Raw genomic sequence first — 17,223 nt, forward strand, 5'->3', positions numbered from 1 at the left:
AGAGAATCAATAGCATTTTGTTGTGTGGATGCGTCATAGGTTGGAATCAAAGCTAGCTCACTATGGCCTAGTCAGGCAGAGGTAATAGCACCCAGGCAGAAAAATCTCCCGCTCCGTTATATATGGTCCCAATCATGTTTGAGTTTAGACGCTCAGGTATGGCATTGGACTGTAGATTCGAATCAAACTCCAGGGAGGTAGTGAGTCCTAAAGAAGTTTCTTGATCCGTCTTCCAAGCCTCAGTGAGTCTTAACCGGGATGTCATGAAAGTGGTGTTAATAAAATGTGATTTCTTATACAGCCAATAGCACCGTTACTATTAGCTTAGCTTTGGGCTCCTTTTAACAGAGAGATTTAAAAACAGCGCTGATGTGAAATAGAAAAGATAGTAGCCAATGTGTGTGTTACTATTGATATCTATATATCGATAGATCGATCGATCGATCGGTCGATAGATAGATAGATGATATATAGATATATAGATATATATGCAGATATACACTGCATCACTGTTGCATATGCAGAGTTTAGAGGGAAATTCTGAGGTTTGTATCTTTGGAAAAAGTATTTTGTATAAATCATTTAAAACCAGTGGTTTTTTTGAGTTACAGCAAAGGAATTACTTACATAAAAACTGCTGGGATAGATGTTGGAAATGTAGATTCCCAGATCTTTTGCCGGTAGAATATCTGGCATGGGATGGGGCCTGCGAATATGAAGAATAATTTTTACTCCCAAGAGATGTTTCCAGCACATTTAAGTTCCATAATGTCCTTTCTGCTGATCTGTCTAAGGAGATGACGTTTAAAACTGACTCTAATCTTTGCATGACTGTATGTGAATATCATGATGGTTTCATCTTTTGCTCTGCCTCTTCGTGTCATAAATCTGACATCATGGAAAAATGGGGTTCACAGATAGATGATGAACTTGTATTCTGAAGGGGAGAAGACTTGTCTCAGTGACAGACGACACAAGTCCTGTCATACATTAGAAGTTGACAAAAGAGCATAAAATGTCCAGTTCAGAGACTTGAAGATCATGCTATGAACTGCTTCAGGAGGAGAGTGCGATATAAAGGAAGAACTGCTTGTTTAAGAAAGGACAGGCTAACTCAATCGAGGTCTCCCATCTCATTCGGTGAAGGTGCTCCTGGGCTCTGGTGATGAATGTGTTCATTTTGTGTGACTTGCTTTGGGTAAATAACCCAGTGCCCTATCAGCTCTGCAGCCCTCAGGTGGTGTGTGTGCTGGGAGGGATAAGGGAGGGGCTGCCTGGTGCGGGTGCCCCTGGCACTTCCTAGGAGTCTCACAGCCCTTTCTTTACAGCGGTCACTAGAAGACTTCTGGATTTCACGCGGAAAGAAAGTCTCCCATCTAAACCCGCTGTTCCTTCCATTCCTCATTTGCTCTCCACAAACTGCTCCTCTAAGCCTTTCCATTGTGCTCTGCCGCCTGCATAAGACCTTCACCTCCTTTGTAGTGGGGAGACTTACTTTGAGGCTAACGGAACCTCTGGCTACAATGGAGCTCTATGGAAAGGTAAACAGAAAAGAGTGTCTGGCAGGCACAGCCAGAAATCTGGCTTTTGTGTGTGTGTGTGTGTGTGTGTGTGTGTGTGTGTGTGTGTGTGTGTGTGTGTGTGATCGCGCTTGCTTGCGTGCCGATCTTCTCAATTCAGCCTTGAGGATAAACCGCTTTTCTTATGAGTGTGCCATCCATCGCCGTTTTCCCGCGTGATTGTTGAATAAGACTGTACGACTACTCCACTCTGGGTACGCATAAACTTTCCGGGGTTCAGGATAGAGGTAAGGTAAAGCCCGTTTGCATTGGAAATTAGAACAAAGTGCTGTATTTTCTAGCCAGAGAGATACAGTCTTGGCTTACAAAAGCGATCCTGTGAAAAGAAAGTCCTTGTTGGGGTTGAACTGGTGTTATTTTTCATAGTGCGCTTTGAGGAAATGGCAAGCTGAAAACGATTAACAACCGAGTAACTGGAAAGAAGGGAGGTTTCCACCGCCCAGTGCAGCTGGAGGGGCTAGCCCCAGGGAAACCTGCTGGGTCTCTGGGAGTTGTAGTTCACAATTTTCCCATATGAGCATTTGCCTCTTAAGATTAGACTACAACTCCCAGAAGCTCACGGGGTGCATGGCCAGAACGCTTGTGCGGAGTCAGGAGCGGACAGCTCCGGTGCTGATGTTGGATCGGGCTACAGAGCCCCCACGCGTGCGGAGTGTTGCGGTGAGCGCGCAGGCTGTGCACGCTTGACCAGGCTCCCGGACCAGCGCTGTCCTAGCCAGAGAGAAAGGACATTTGCCTACAATGAGACACGAGGCGCCCATGCAGGTGGGTCTACAAAGAAAGAATGGTCTCGGAGAAACTGAGAGGGTTTCTCCAGTCGCTCAGGGGACTTGATGAAAGATAGGATTGCTCATTTTTCTTTCCGTGCTCCCTAAGGAGGCTGAGTGTGGAAAATGAAAACCCGAGCAAACAAAGTGAGGACAGCCCATCTCTTGTTGGCTTTGATGGTCTTGGCTTCTGGATTAGTGATAGCGGTGTGAACTGGAGAATTTTCAGTCACATGAATTTACTGAGAGTTCTCCATCGGGACTGGGTAGAGCGAATTCAGCTTGGTTAAAGACACTAAGAAAGAAAAGTCAGTGCCAGCATCCCCCAAAGTCGTCTAAAAAAAATAAATGAAGGAAAGAAAGAAAAAAGGAAGGAAGGAAGGAAGGAAGGAAGGAAGGAAGGAAGGAAGGAAGGAAGGAAGGAGAAGAAAAAGATAAAGAGATTAGGGTCTTAGTATCAGAGATAAAGAGCAAAAACATTTACAGTTATCTCAGAGCTATGCCATCCTTGATCTATATCTAATTAACTGCCCGGATCGGTTTCAAGGACCGGCTTCCCCAGCAATCCTGTGGTTGAGGTGGCCATTCGCTGTACCACCAGATTCCACATTTTAATCACACATCCTTCGAGTTTACTTCCTTCAGAAATGAAAAGTACCCCTGTTGGAACTAGTCACCTAAGTTATGTTTTTAAGTAAAGACTAGTTTTGTTTCTTCTCTCTATGTACAACTGGTTAGGACTAAACATAAGTCTATGTTTATTAACCAAGCTAAATGGACCCATTGCATAACAGAAAGGCGTTTTATGAATGGGATGAGAAGATAAGAAAGCACTCCATTTGGAATGTGTTGCTTCCCTTCAGAATCTACCTCTGTGGGCAAACTCAGCAACATAAATATTTGACTATCCAGTCTCAAACATTTCCCGTGATTTCCTCAAGGACTTTATATATCTGCTTTCATTTACTTTTAATTTATTTTATGAGTTTTATGTATATATTAAGGAATCCTAACTGGATGGTTAAATGAAAACACTATAGGATTTAATTGTTTTCTGGAGTATTATATAATGGAAGACCTCAAATTACATTAAGAGTTATTGAGAAATTGATTTGGGCCTGGGAATAGTGGGTCCTTTGTGTGACATCAGATATTTCTGTTTGTGAGTTAGCTTTTTATTATACCGCCTTGTGCAAAACGAGTGTGGACAGACAATAAAGACTGTTGCAATCAAGGTCTATTAGCTTATGGTAATTTCCCGTTCTAGAGGTGTTGCTAAGACCCAACTAGCTCAATTAATAATATTTGATGATAAGCATGTATTAGCAGTTGTCTTAAAAACTGGGTTGCCATACTTCACTGTGCATATTTATATCAAAATACCATGTTATGTCCCCTAAATTTATGGTTTTCCAATTTCTTTTAAAAAATGAAAAATAATAATGTACATTAGAATTTAAAGTTGATGCTCTGAAATCTTTCAGCCAAATAGCAGATAAGATAGCTATTGTATATTGATACTATTTTTATGTGTTGCTTAGACTGTTCAGAAAGGCAATTAAATGTAACAGAACTGTATGGAGTTAGAGCTTTAGGACATATTTTAAATTATTGTGGGTATGTCCACTAGATATACACTAGGTATTGTAAAAGGTCTATTTCAATGAAAACTCTAATGGCAAATTAATGTAAAAATTAGGTAACATCAAATTAATTTTCTGATTAGATACAAGTGTTTTCCTATTTATGGTATGTCTTAGTTCACCAAATTATATCTTTGGAATTTAATAAATAACCTCCCTGAAGTTATTGTGATTATGTTAGACTTGTGAAAAGTGGACCTAATCCAAGAACACACATTCATTTTAATAGATTATTACCATAGTGACTTCTATCATTTTCATATTTTTTAAATCATGTAATAACTCAGAGGATAAATGTAATTAAGGATTTTCCTAAGCAGCAATTACTCTTTCAGGATCCATTTTTCTAAGCCAGAATCATATTCCATGTAATGTTGAAACACCAGGATGCAACATGAGAAATACTGGATATTCCTTTTAAAGAATAAGCTATACCATCATTCTGAACATTATATTTCTTAACTTACATTTACAAAGGATGAGTCACAAGGCAAGGTTCATTTTATACTTCCCTTATTTCAGAGTTTTTCTCCTTTTTTAGAGTGTTTAGTTCAGTTGCTGATATGAAACAAAGTGAGCTTTTAGTTTATTGGCTAGCTTCCTAAATATTACGGTTTTTTCCTGAAATAAAATTATTTAAAAAAAATACACAATGTCTATTCTAAGCATTTGATGTTCTTATATTAATGGGTTTGTGTTCAGTTCATTGTATTTTCTTTGATACGTGAATATTTTCTGCAGAACATTTTCCCTCAAGTTGCTAGAAAATAAGGCAATACCTGTTTCTTGAAGGGACTACTACAATGACAATGTGTAGTGATAGCCTCGGATGCTTGTGTTTTCTTTCTAATTAGATAATCAAGGATAGCACTTGGCAAATAGGATGAATTTTATTAATATGGGAGGTGGTCATTTCAGTCTTCTCCTTCAACATATCAATATCAATAACTCCTAGGAGCCAAGTGAAACAGAAAACAGTAGGCCTCGTGATTGAGGGCAAGACTTTGTGAACAACTTTAATACAGGAGCCAAATGAAAAATAACCCCAGTCTATTCAGTGCTTGCCTGTGCCAACCTCTGTGCTTTGCGTTATAATGCCACTTGTATGTATGTGCAAAACTCAAATGCATTATATATGTGGGCAAAAATATTTACAAATCACTTGTAAAATTCTACAATTTACTATTACCAACTTGAAAGTAAGATGAACAGAGCTTATGAAGAGTAAATAACTTCTCTAATATGGAAGAGTTAAAATTATTCCAGAACTTTCTGTCAAAAAAATCTCTTGTCATTCCTCCTATTATTTTGATTTCTCCTGGAGGGATAAATGTGTGGTGTAAAGAATGAGGACACTATGGATAAATGCTACTCACTCATTTGTTTGGGAAGAATGAAAAATATACTGGCTCTATTTTACGTTTATAAAATAAGCTTGTATAAACTAAACTAAGTATTTGAGAAGGGCCACTGTGTGATAAGTGTTTTGCTGTCTATCTTCTCCGTGATCTGTTTAGTGTCAGATGGGACTAAAGTGGAATCCATTTCTCTCACACATTTAGCATTTAGCTCAGTTCTAGCTTTATCTGATAAAAAGCAGACCCATCATACTAAAAAAGGAACTTCAAACAAAACAATGTGCTGAAGCAATGGGACAGCCTGGAAGGAACTGGCTCTCGATAAGCAGAAGTGAGAAAAGAATATAGACATAGACCAAAGATGACTCTGACGTGGAAACAGTAAGGTAGATCCCAATACAGGCCTGCTATGCACAAACCAAGCGATAGATAATTTAGGTCTAAGTATTACTGTTGCATTGGCTATGGAAAAGATTTGATATTCCTGCACTTTATTATCTATGAATGCCTCACTATTTTCATCCTCTGCAACTATCCATCTCCTTTGTGCAATGGACACTTAGTTCTTATCTTTTGCAGACACCAAGATGGTGGTGATGTTGGGGAGACAGTCTTCCCTATTTCTTTTTGGCTTGTTGCTTAGGTATCATACTTAGAAAAATAGGAAGCAAAGGCAATTACCTTAAACAGCAAATAGCCTTTGGTGCCACAAGGATAGGTTTCCATCTTTACTCTTTTAAAGTTCAGTAACTTTTGGATTTATTATGAAGTCACTTCTTAGATGAAGAGTGAGAACTGCAGTAATCTATGGGTAAAGAAAGAAATGTTTATAAGGGAGTTTGATAGGATGTCTATTTAACAAAATAGTAGTAGAATCATTCCTAGAGCCCCCCAAGTGCAGGTTCTTGGCCAGATGTACAGTACTAGCCATGAGTGCCCTCCAGTGGACTAAGCCTTAAAGCCAATAATAAAAAGCAATTGGTTACGTTTGTAACATTCACACCATTATTGCATTCCTAGGTGTATCTTGCCAGACCAGTGCTGTGGTTTGTAGGATTTACAGATTTAGAGATTAAGGATGACTTTCCTTCTCCCGTAGTCTGAATACCATCTTTCAGTGTAGTGAAAGCCAACAAGCAGGGGGAAGCTGCCAATCAGGATTAGCTTGTGTTATCTAAGTCCTTATAGAATCGTGGTGTCTTCAGCAACAATTGTCTTACCACCAAGTTCTTATGGATATGGAAGGGCAATGCCAACAATCTACATTGCTTTTTGGAGCCCCTGGGACTGGCCACATGACCAGTTATTTGAAGGGATGTGTGGCATACCTTGGGAATGACCCAGATCTCACTATGTGACCCAGAGAAGCCTTGAAATTGAAGCAGTTCAGCTTACCAGTGCTTGGGTTGTAGACCATACTCTCGGCTTTGCTTGTCATTCTTCCTGGATGGTTCCCAGTGTTACTGATGTTAACTAAGAACAGCCCACTGCCTTTAGCCTTTTCTCTTTTTTGTATTTTGCTGGTTTGGGCTGAAAAAATAAACTCACATTTATTATACTTATATTAGTAGACATTTAGTTTTTTACGGTAGAGTTAACATCACTGAGTTTGATTATTTCTTTTCTGCTAATAAATATAAAGATTTAAACTGATAAAAAAAATCCCTCTACAGATTGCTATGAGCAGACTTATGGTTTTCTGAATACTTTGTTGGTTATATATCATTTCAAATTCTGCTCATTTCCTTAAAGTGTTTTGATAACAGGTTTGTATATCCAGATCTTACTGTAATATTGACAATTCATTAAATTATAGTTATATGTCATGTAGAGGGCATTTTTTTAAGGAATGCAATCTTTTGAAAAAATTCAGCCTATTTTTAGATCAAAATGAGATATAACTTGAACATTCTGTCTGTATTTATGTATTTATGTAGTGTAGTTGTGTAGTTATGTCTAAATGCCAATTTTGTTATCTGTAGTGTCATGAAGATCTTACATGTCCTTACTGACTTTGAATATACTTACCATATCAATTCCTGAGAAATACAAACACAGTATTCTTTCTCTCCTTTTTGGTTTTGATTTCAGTTTTTATGTATTCTGAACCTTTGTTAATAAATAACGAACATTTGTAACTGTTGTATCTTCCTGAAGTATTTCTCTATTTATTTCTGTCCTATAACCTTCTTTATTTCTGGTAATACTCCTTATTACTATATATTATCAATACAGGTTTTGTTGCCTTAATGGTATTTTATGTTATGCAGGCAATTTGCTTTTGTTGCTTTCAACTTTCATGCCTTTATGCTTACAATATGTGATCAGTGTATATTTGGACTTCACATTTGTACCCAGTCTGATAATGTATTATTTCTGTCTCTTATTATCATTTAATTCATTTTATATATTATGATGATTGATGTTGTTGGATTTAAACAAATCATTTTGCTATTTGTTGTTTATATATTATGATGATTGATGTTGTTGGATTTAAACAAATCGTTTTGCTATTTGTTGTTTGCATACTCTTGGTTTGTTTTTTATTTCTCAGCTACTCCTTTCCTATCTTCATCTTACTTGAATATTTTTAGGTATTTAAATTCCTTTGTATGTTTTTTAATGCATTCCTTTGCATTTTTAGTCTTTATTCAAAGGACTACATAATATACAGCTAAACAACCTGCCTAGACTTTATATTATAATAATCCATGTACTATATAGTGAATTTGATATGAGACAATTTCATATCTATCTCACTTGCACTTATAATTTTAGCTTTAAACATGATGTAAGTTTTTTATTAAACACACACACCACATTCCTGCTACCTATTTACCATGTCTAGTAACTTAGTCTCTATATGGTATCATTTATCATTTTCTTACAGCTTTCTTTAGCCTTACATATAAAATAGCCTCTGTCAGCACATTCGCTCTTGGCTTTGTTTCTCTCTTTCTTTCTTCTTCCTTTCTTCTTTCTCTCACTCTGTCTGTCGGTCTGTCTGTCTGTCTGTCTGTCTTCCTTTCTTTTTGGTAAATTTTGCCTTGAATTTAGAATGGGAGTTTTTAATGCCTCTGAGACTTTCAGCATGCTATTTCTTTGTCCAGTGGCTTTTGTAGAATCATCTACTCTTCATACTACTGTGCCTTACTTTAGATATGTCAATTTTGTTTGCTCTGAATATATTTATATTTATCTTTGTTATACACATTTTCCTTTGTAGTTTGTCAAGTTAGAGGGTAGAAATGACCTCCTCCCACATGAACACATATATTCTGATGAATTAGAAACTATTTAGTCATTAAGTCATCAACTATACTCCTGTACTATAGTTCTCCATCTTTCCTTTAAGGCTTCAGTTACATGGAAGTTAGAGTTCTGATACTGACCCAGCAACTACAGGCTCTCTGCTTATGTTTGTTTTCATGTTTTCTTTGTTATACTGTATGATTTCTAGTGATTCACCTTCAAGTTTAGTGACTCTTCTGTGATGTACAGTGTTTTGTTAACTCAAACCCAGGGGTTATCCATTTCAGTCATTGTACTGTTCCATTTAGGCTCGCAATTGGCTCCATTTAGACTAGAAACATGTTATGTTACAAACTGAGGACAAATGAGCATTCTTGGTTGGAGAGACTAGAGTATTAGAAGAGTTTAATGAGGCTCATTTGTAGTATTGTTCAGCAAAGCCAAGAAGAAATGTGATGATCTGAGCTTCTTATAATCAAAAGATATAGAAATTAAACCATAGCCCTAACACTTTGATTACACTTCATGAATTTTGAGTGTGAATATTAATGTTTACATTTCAATATTTCTGTTTAATTGTTTATCTATTGATTCATGGGGGTTTTTGTTGCTGTACTTTTTATATCTTAAAATAGAAATTGTAGGCTTCAAAGGTCCTTATAAAATTTCAGCAAGGTATATATATATAATTTTAAAACAAAATCAAAATATAATTTCTTTTGCTAACTAATATTTTCTTTAATAGCTTCATTTCTATAGACAAAAAAAGCTTTATGCAATGTTGATATATCTCATAATGGTTTGGAGTGTCATGTTGATTTTAATGAGGTAATGAAACACACACACACACACATACACAGTGAATAAACAAATCATAGAGGTGAATGACCATGTGTCCCAGCCTCTAGCAAATGCTGGCAAAGTCTAAGTCAGATATAGTACTATGAATATATATATATATATATATATATATATATATATATATGTACTTGACCTACTGACAAAAGTCTAGAGCCATGACGTTTAGCTCCCCCACCCTAAGCTTTTCTTATCTCAAAACAAAATCATAACATAACCTAAAGAGGGGCTAGGAGCCTCTTGTCTGTCTTCTGCTATTAGGTTAAATGTAGTCCATCAAAGATTCTTGTGTAACTTGTCATCTACCTGGTGGCCTTGATACATATCTGATCTTATCAACTTGAGAATCTCATAATCTAATACAGATAGATAATTTCTTTCCCAGTAGCCATAACATGAAGAGCCTTAATGAGCTTAATGAAAGGATATGTTACGTACCAGTTGGCAAATAGTGATTCTCATATCATCCTAACTTATGATATTAGAATTAAAATATAGATATTCTTTGAAAGGTTGATTCAGTGAACACCTGTTTGAGAGGGACAACTGATAAAAAGGATGGCAGAGGCATGGGCGGTCAGGTGACCATGCATGCATAAATGTACATGGTCAGGTGTAGACTCATTGTTTATAGATACAGACTAGCATCTCTCGGATGAGAAGCAGGGATATCTTCTTCATTCAGGAAGGCTACTATCTAGAGATGCAGGTACATTGACTATAGATTCCTCAAGGGTGGTCCGGATAATTCTTTGTCTTAGAAATGTGTGTGCAGCTAGGTCCTGACCTAATGAATGCTCAACACAAGTGCTGCCTTGATGAGTGGAATAAGGAGAGATGTCCAGAACCAGAAGAAATAGGTGTTCTCCCAGGGTGCCCCTGGCAGTTTTAAAATATTAAAAATGTGTAATGCCTTCAAGGTCCTTAAAGACTAAAGCTTGTTGGGAAACAATATATTAGAAATAAAATTTAGGCTTATTTTCTCCAGCAAAAAGATTTTCCAGAGGTTTTCCTTATATTGCATAGTGCTGACTGTATCTGTTCTGTCTTGCTTTTTATGATTTAAAGAAGACATATTCTTCTTACACGAAATATTTGTGTTCATTTATTTACTCATTTATTTTTGCCATCTCAAGTCAGACACTGGGTATTAGCTTTTAAGGCTTTCTAATAAAAGTGAAGTAAGGTGCTGCAGTTTGTTTTTTAAGTCTCCTGCTGAAAAAGCTTTGGCTACCTTTTACAGAGCTCAGTGGAGTGCTTGCACATGCTCTGAGAATGTGATAACTGACTCTTACTGGGTCACCCCCTCTATTCTGATAGTGCCTACAGTGACTTAAAACACCAGTGCACAGACGGTTCTGACTGTTACAGAGCATAGATAATTAAAGGAGAAGCCATTTCCCAGAATCAGCTTGTTTACATAGGCTTGGCACTGTAGGGTGCTGAACATTTTCTAACACAGTCAGTGTTAAAATAGTGGCATGTCATTGTCACCAGAAGGGGTAACTGGTCAAGACAGGAGCTGTTACCGACCTTTAGAATCATATTTCTGTGGTCCTAGAGAGCTTAGATTAAATGTCAATTTACTCAGTCTTCTTTTGTGCAGATGCCTGAGAATTTAACCATATGAACCTGCCCTGGCCTTTGTATGAAGGCTTTTGCAAATTGGCTTCATGTTGGACTGATCAAAAGAACCATGCTGGGGGTCTTTGAGATGATCACTTCTTGGCCTCACCCTGAATACTTTAATTTTGCATATTTAGGGTTCATTTCCATACATCTGTTAACCTTGAATCTCTTGTAGCCTGTGAAGGTTTAAATTTATATCTCAGAATAAAAACATATCAAAAGACAAACATGTATTTGAGAACACTGCATTGGATACTGCTGCCAAGAAATGTTAAGAAACCTTATATGAATTCCATTCATATCTACACAAAAACTTTTCATATTTCGTTTACATTTTGCTGCTGAAAAGTGTTTTTATTTTTAAGAATTGACAACTGTGTATAGAAAATGTAAATATCAAAATTACTTGAGGAATTTCTCTTTTTTAAACTTTATATTTCTCCATCAAACCTGCATATCAGGAAGATGGATCGTTCCCTGGCTCTTGGGAAGAATTTGGAGTTTGGAATCACAACATTTTTTTGCTCCATGCCAACCACAATTGGAGTGACTAGTTATATACTGAGCTTGGTGGTGTAGCACCAAAACAAACAAACAAAATCAACCAATTAACCAAGCAAACAGAAAAAGCCAACCCTGCTGCATGCCACAAAACCCTTGGATTATAGATAACAATTGGTCATTAAGGTAATTGATCATATAGGTAACCATTGGTCATAATGAATCATGGTCATTAAGGCCAGACCACAACACAATATTGTCAAAATACATATTACATAAAAAGTAAATTTGGTCTAGGCAGTGAGAGCTCAGCACTCAGGCTGAGAAGCTGAGATATCCTACATAATGTGGTTGCTTTCACTTGGTCTTCCTTTCTCCATCTTCAAAATTGGAATGATAATTTCTACTACCACAGGGAATATGTTTAGATATCATTCTTGTCTTTACACAACAACCATGTTGACTAGATTTGCATTAGTCAGAGTTTTCTAGAGAAACAGAACTGATAGAATGAATGATTACACACACACACAAACACACATAAACACACACACACACACACACACACACACACAAACATTTATTAGAGTGGCTTACAGGCTGTAATCTATCTACCAAAGGAAAATTCAAGAATCTAGTAATTGTTCAGACTACGAGGCTGAATGTCTCAGCTGGTCTTTACTAGATACTGGAATTCCAAAGAAGTAGGCTCTAATGCCAGTGAGGAAATGGACTTGTCATCAAAGCCAAAAGCAAGACAAAGAACAAATGCTTCCTTCTCCCTTGCCCTTTACTTAGGCTGCCATGAGGAGGTATGTCTCAGATTAAAGGTTTCTCTTTTGTCCTCAAGTAATAGGGATTTAAGGTGGGTCTTCCTACCTCAAATGACTCAATTAACTAAATATCCCTCATAAGTGTGCCCAATATCTTGGGATTTTGGTTAATTCCAGGGGTTAGTCAAGTTGACATCAGAAAATAATAAGAATACGGAAAATCAAAATCTCTTTGTTCCATGAAAGAATTTCAGCAAACCAGCTCATCGGCTGTCTGTGGGACAAGATAGATAGTTGAACACAGAGAATCATACCTTCTCAGAATAAAAACTGTCACACAAAACATTTTGTAGATGTAGGATCAAAACTACATCTAATAAACTGCTGGATGATCAGTGTCAGCACATTCAAAAGCCAAATGCTAAAGGCATTCCCATCTTAACCACCTACAGTTGTGTGAACTTCACCTCAGAATAAAGATCAGAGAAGGACATTCTCATGGTTCTAGCATTAGGAGGGGAAACAGTCACCTTGAACTGTACCAGTCTGTCTATAAAATGAGGATGCTATTGATGAAACCTTCTGGGCATGGTGAAGGGATTAGGTGTGAGCATGTGTGAAGCACATGGAACAGTGTGTCCTTCTGGTGGTGCTGTTATCAACTGTGTGTTCTGTACATGAGCTATGGGCTATCAGTATCTACTCAAGAAATTATGTATAAGTAGAGAAAAGCAAGTAATTAAAGACTACTGTGAGAAAAAACACACAGGGATCCCTTAACATGCGTGGAGATTTGCATCCTTGAAATATACGTAAGTTGGCAAGATATCATAGACATTCTCCCAAGAGTCCTGTCAGAAATACATTCTCTGCTTAGGTAAAGAGACAATGGTTTCTGAATGCTGCCACAGTTTCCCTAAGCTCTTTGCTTTAGAACCAGGGTAGGAGTTTAGTCTCCTGTGTCTTAGCCACTTTCCATATACTAGAAAATATCCTCTCAGCTCCATGCTGAGATGTGAGCCTGGTATGGGTAGTATCTTGCCACTTTTCAGCCAGTGGAGCAAACAGTAGAAGTCTCATGGATGAGGTGGCCAGAGACTGCAGAGCATCAAAAGTCTAACGTGTTCTCAGAGACAGACTGGGAAAAAGATACATTTGTGCACAATGGAGAGCTTTCACTTTGAGGGACAGTACAGGATCCAAGTGGCACATCTTTAGCAATTCTGTTAATATTCTTGACTTCATTTTTTTTAGTCTCTTCCTTGATGTTGCCTGGAATAATAACATCATAGAGCTACTAATGTTAATTTTTTTAGTAATAATGATTGTGATATAAAACTACTCTGTTTCTAAACTTTGAACACACAGGTTCTATCCTCAGATTTACTCTAATTTTAAAGGTGAATTTAAAACAGAATGTACCTCCCACATACCCCCAGGCCATTAGAAATAGTGGGAAGAAAACAATTACTTCAGGATGACTTCATTTTGTTTTTCTCATCATATCCATAAAATGTCTTAGGGTAGTTTAGATGTTACAACTATGCAAGTAAATCTTTGAAAGTAATTTGTTTTTCTCATTTGTTTTAAGATTTCAAATTTCAAAACTTTTAACCTAGGCTGTGGTTCTTTGTGGTGATAAGAAGTTGTTTGTTAGGTCTCTAGTTAGTAGGAATTGTGGGGAAGTGAAACTGAGATTTATAATAGCATTTCAGTTTAGTGCATGATCTATTCTTTATCAAACCATGGGACCTTAGGGAGATGGTGTAGTGTCTTCTTGAAGGCATCAGCTCTAAGGAGTACAAGATGAGCACCAAGCATTCTGAGCTCCATAGTGATGAACAGTGATGGTCTCATCCATAGGTTTGTGTATTCAGTAGGTTGAAAATTTTATTGTTCTTTGTGTACAAACTGATTCATCTTTTGATTATGGCCTTACTAAACTATGTTAGTGATAGAACTTAGATATAACCAAATCTAAAAGGGGTAACTTTTGTTGAATGAAATGACATAAAATTATCAGATCATAATTGAAGTTTTAAATAAAGAAAATAGACATTAAATGTAAAGGTTCAATAATAATAGTAAATTACAAAGTACAGTGGGAAGATAGAGACACTAGTGATCATAACAGTTAACAACATAACAGAAAAGGGTGCAGTGCACTTCATGAGACTTTGCTGTGATGTGTGATGGATGGGATGTAATACTCTCATTGCACTGTGAACTGACCAAATAAAGATTGGGAACATTCCGCTGATCCTGGGAGCCTCACAAGGGAGCCAGACAATCTGCAGAAATCTGTCAGTTTTAATCGAGCAGGATGTGTGGGATTTTTCAAGCGTGTCCCAGAGTGGGAAGAGGGGCAAAAGAAGCTGAAATTATCAAGCATGTCTTAGTTTCCATTGCTGTGAAGAAACACCGTAACCAAGGCAACTTTTATAAGGACAATGTTTAATTGGGGGATGGCTTCCTGGTTCAGAGGTTCAGTCCATTATCAAGACAGAAAGTATAGCACTATCCAGGCAGGCATGGTCCAGGAGGAGCTAAGAGTTCTACATCTTCATCTAAAGGCTACTAGGAGAAGACTGACTCCTGGCATCTAGAAGGAGAGTCTTAAAGCCCACTCAAACAGTGGCCAAAAAGGCCACCTCCAACAAGGCCACACCTACTCCAACAAGGCTACACCTACTCCAACAAGGCCACACCTACTCCAACAAGGCCACACCTCCAACAAGGCCATGCCTCCTTACAGTGCTGCTCCCTGGGCCAAGCATATTCAAACCACCACAAACAGGAAGAAGAAAAACACATAGAATGAGTACCTATTTGCTTCTTAAGGTGTCTCAAGTTCCCTCGGGTGCAAAAGAAACTGATTCTTGATTCATAAGGCATCATCTAAAATCCTGAGGTAGAGGCTATAAGGAGGTGTGTTTCAACTCAAAACTCAGAACAGTATATGGAGCTGTTCTGCAGTACAGCAGACTGTAGTAGTGGACCTACTGCATGCAGTGTGTGGCTAGGACACTACTGGAGATGTAAAGACAGCACAGAAGTGTCTCATGGCATTGGTGGTGCACAGCCCTGGGCTGAAGGGCCTTTGTAATCCCATGACTCTTTCTTGTTTTTAAATTTCAAAATCAGTGCTGTTTGAGGCATTAGTAATTTATGTTTTATGAAAACTGAGGTGATGTTTAGTAGGTAACTTCCTGCCTATCCATGTTTTCAAGTTTCAGTTCTATTCTCCCATTAAAATTTCTAGAACATCTACATGGCTTAGTATTTAGAAATGTCAGTAAATTCACATAGTGACTGTGGCTAAGCCCCAGTGACATTCAAATGCAGTTGCAGACTGAGCAAACGATTTTTTGTTTTTAGCAAGATTCAAGATGTTTCATTCTCATATTTTGAGCCAAGATTTACTTCTTTAGTCTGAACTTTTACAAAACCTACATGTGTTTACTGTGGACATTTGTGAATTTGTATGCTTTACTGATGATATAAACCAGGAAATTGTGTGTATGTGTGTGTGTGTGAGAGAGAGAGAGAGAGAGAGAGAGAGAGAGAGAGAGAGAGAGAGAGAGAGAGAGAGAGAGAGAGGAGAGAGAGGGGGGAGGGAGAGAGAAAATAATCTTTAAAGTAAATGGATTGGACATTTTTCATAATTAATTCCTCACTTGAAACTGAGGCAGGAAGACTGACTCCTTGAAGCCAGGGGTTTGAAGCCAGTCTGCAGTCTGGGTAACATACCAGTCTATCTTTTTTTTTTTTTTAAAAAAAAGGAAAACTAAAGAAACAAAGGAAGGAGGAGGAGGAGGAGGAGGAGGAGGAGGAGGAGGAGGAGGAGGAGGAGGAGGAGGAGGAGGAGGAGGAAAAGGAGAAGGAGGAGGAGGAGAAGGAGGAGAAGGAAGGAGAAAGAGAAGAAGAAGAGAAGGAGGAAAAAGGAAAGGAAGAGATTTAAGGAAGAAATGAGAAAATAAAAGAGTAAAGAAAAATTTTTAAATCTTTGCCATCAGGAGAATTCATCTGGATCTGCAAAGTCCCCCTGGGCCACTGTTCGGATACTGAATGCCTTTCCATCCTGTGGTTCATTCTGAACACACAACTATCTTAGCCCTTGAACTTTAGCTGGTACTTCCTAGATAAATCTTATGTCCCCAACTAAATCCTCACAATTACATTTCAAACTCTCTATGTTCATGATGCCTGCATTGCTTCAGTTTTTAGAACCAATAAAACTTTATTAATAGTGGTAGCTTGCAAGGAAGGTGATGCTGCCTGTTTATGGGCCCAGGGCTAACACAGTAGGAAACACTCCCTGCAAGTTTTCACCTTTCCCTGGGTGTGCTGTTGTGATCACCTGGAAATACAAGAAATACTTACATCTGTATTAGTCTAAAGAATATGAAGTTCAATCAGAATTTTTATCACCTTTAACTTTTGTGATACACAGACATTCCCTTTGTGTTACTTTTATACAAATAATGACACTCTCCTGCAGAGAGGAAGTATGTGGAGAAGGGTACTATGTTCTCTCAGTATCTCATTCCCTGCTTTCTGCTGTGACTTCCTCCTTGACTCTGTCTCTCCTGGCTTCAGGCAATTAACATCGTCCTCAGTGTCTCAGATGAGGCCAAGTGCTATTTATTGTTTTGGCAGTCTACTCCCTACTGAAACTTCTTTTGTACCTTCTTCTAGGATTATTCCATTTTCTGTTGCTGCCACAAAACACCTGGTGCTGGATACTTTATATAAAGAAACAGAGCATGTCAAGCACACATATTAGAGGTTCAAGTACATGGCGTCAGCCTCTGTAGGCCCTCTAGGGATGGTCTTCTAGCTCTGTCACAGAATGCAGAATG

The 17,223-nt window shown here is 37.8% G+C and overlaps 1 protein-coding gene across 2 annotated transcripts in view; it reads left to right on the top strand.

Moving 5' to 3' along the window:
* Positions 1-1,242: 1,242 nt before the first annotated feature.
* The window catches only part of Rab3c (RAB3C, member RAS oncogene family), a 218,076-nt gene continuing 202,095 nt past the window's right edge, over positions 1,243-17,223 (top strand). Inside the window, exon 1 of one of the 2 annotated variants that reach the window (XM_034523406.1) lies at positions 1,243-1,541. In XM_034523406.1, the coding sequence (XP_034379297.1) occupies positions 1,524-1,541 (18 nt within the window). In that variant the 5' untranslated portion in view covers positions 1,243-1,523. Of the gene's footprint in view, positions 1,542-2,131; positions 2,346-17,223 lie in introns of those variants that run through there. The other variant, XM_034523405.1, reaches the window with a different exon arrangement.

Source organism: Arvicanthis niloticus, chromosome 19, assembly GCF_011762505.2.
Source record: "Arvicanthis niloticus isolate mArvNil1 chromosome 19, mArvNil1.pat.X, whole genome shotgun sequence".
Lineage (NCBI taxonomy): Eukaryota > Metazoa > Chordata > Mammalia > Rodentia > Muridae > Arvicanthis > Arvicanthis niloticus.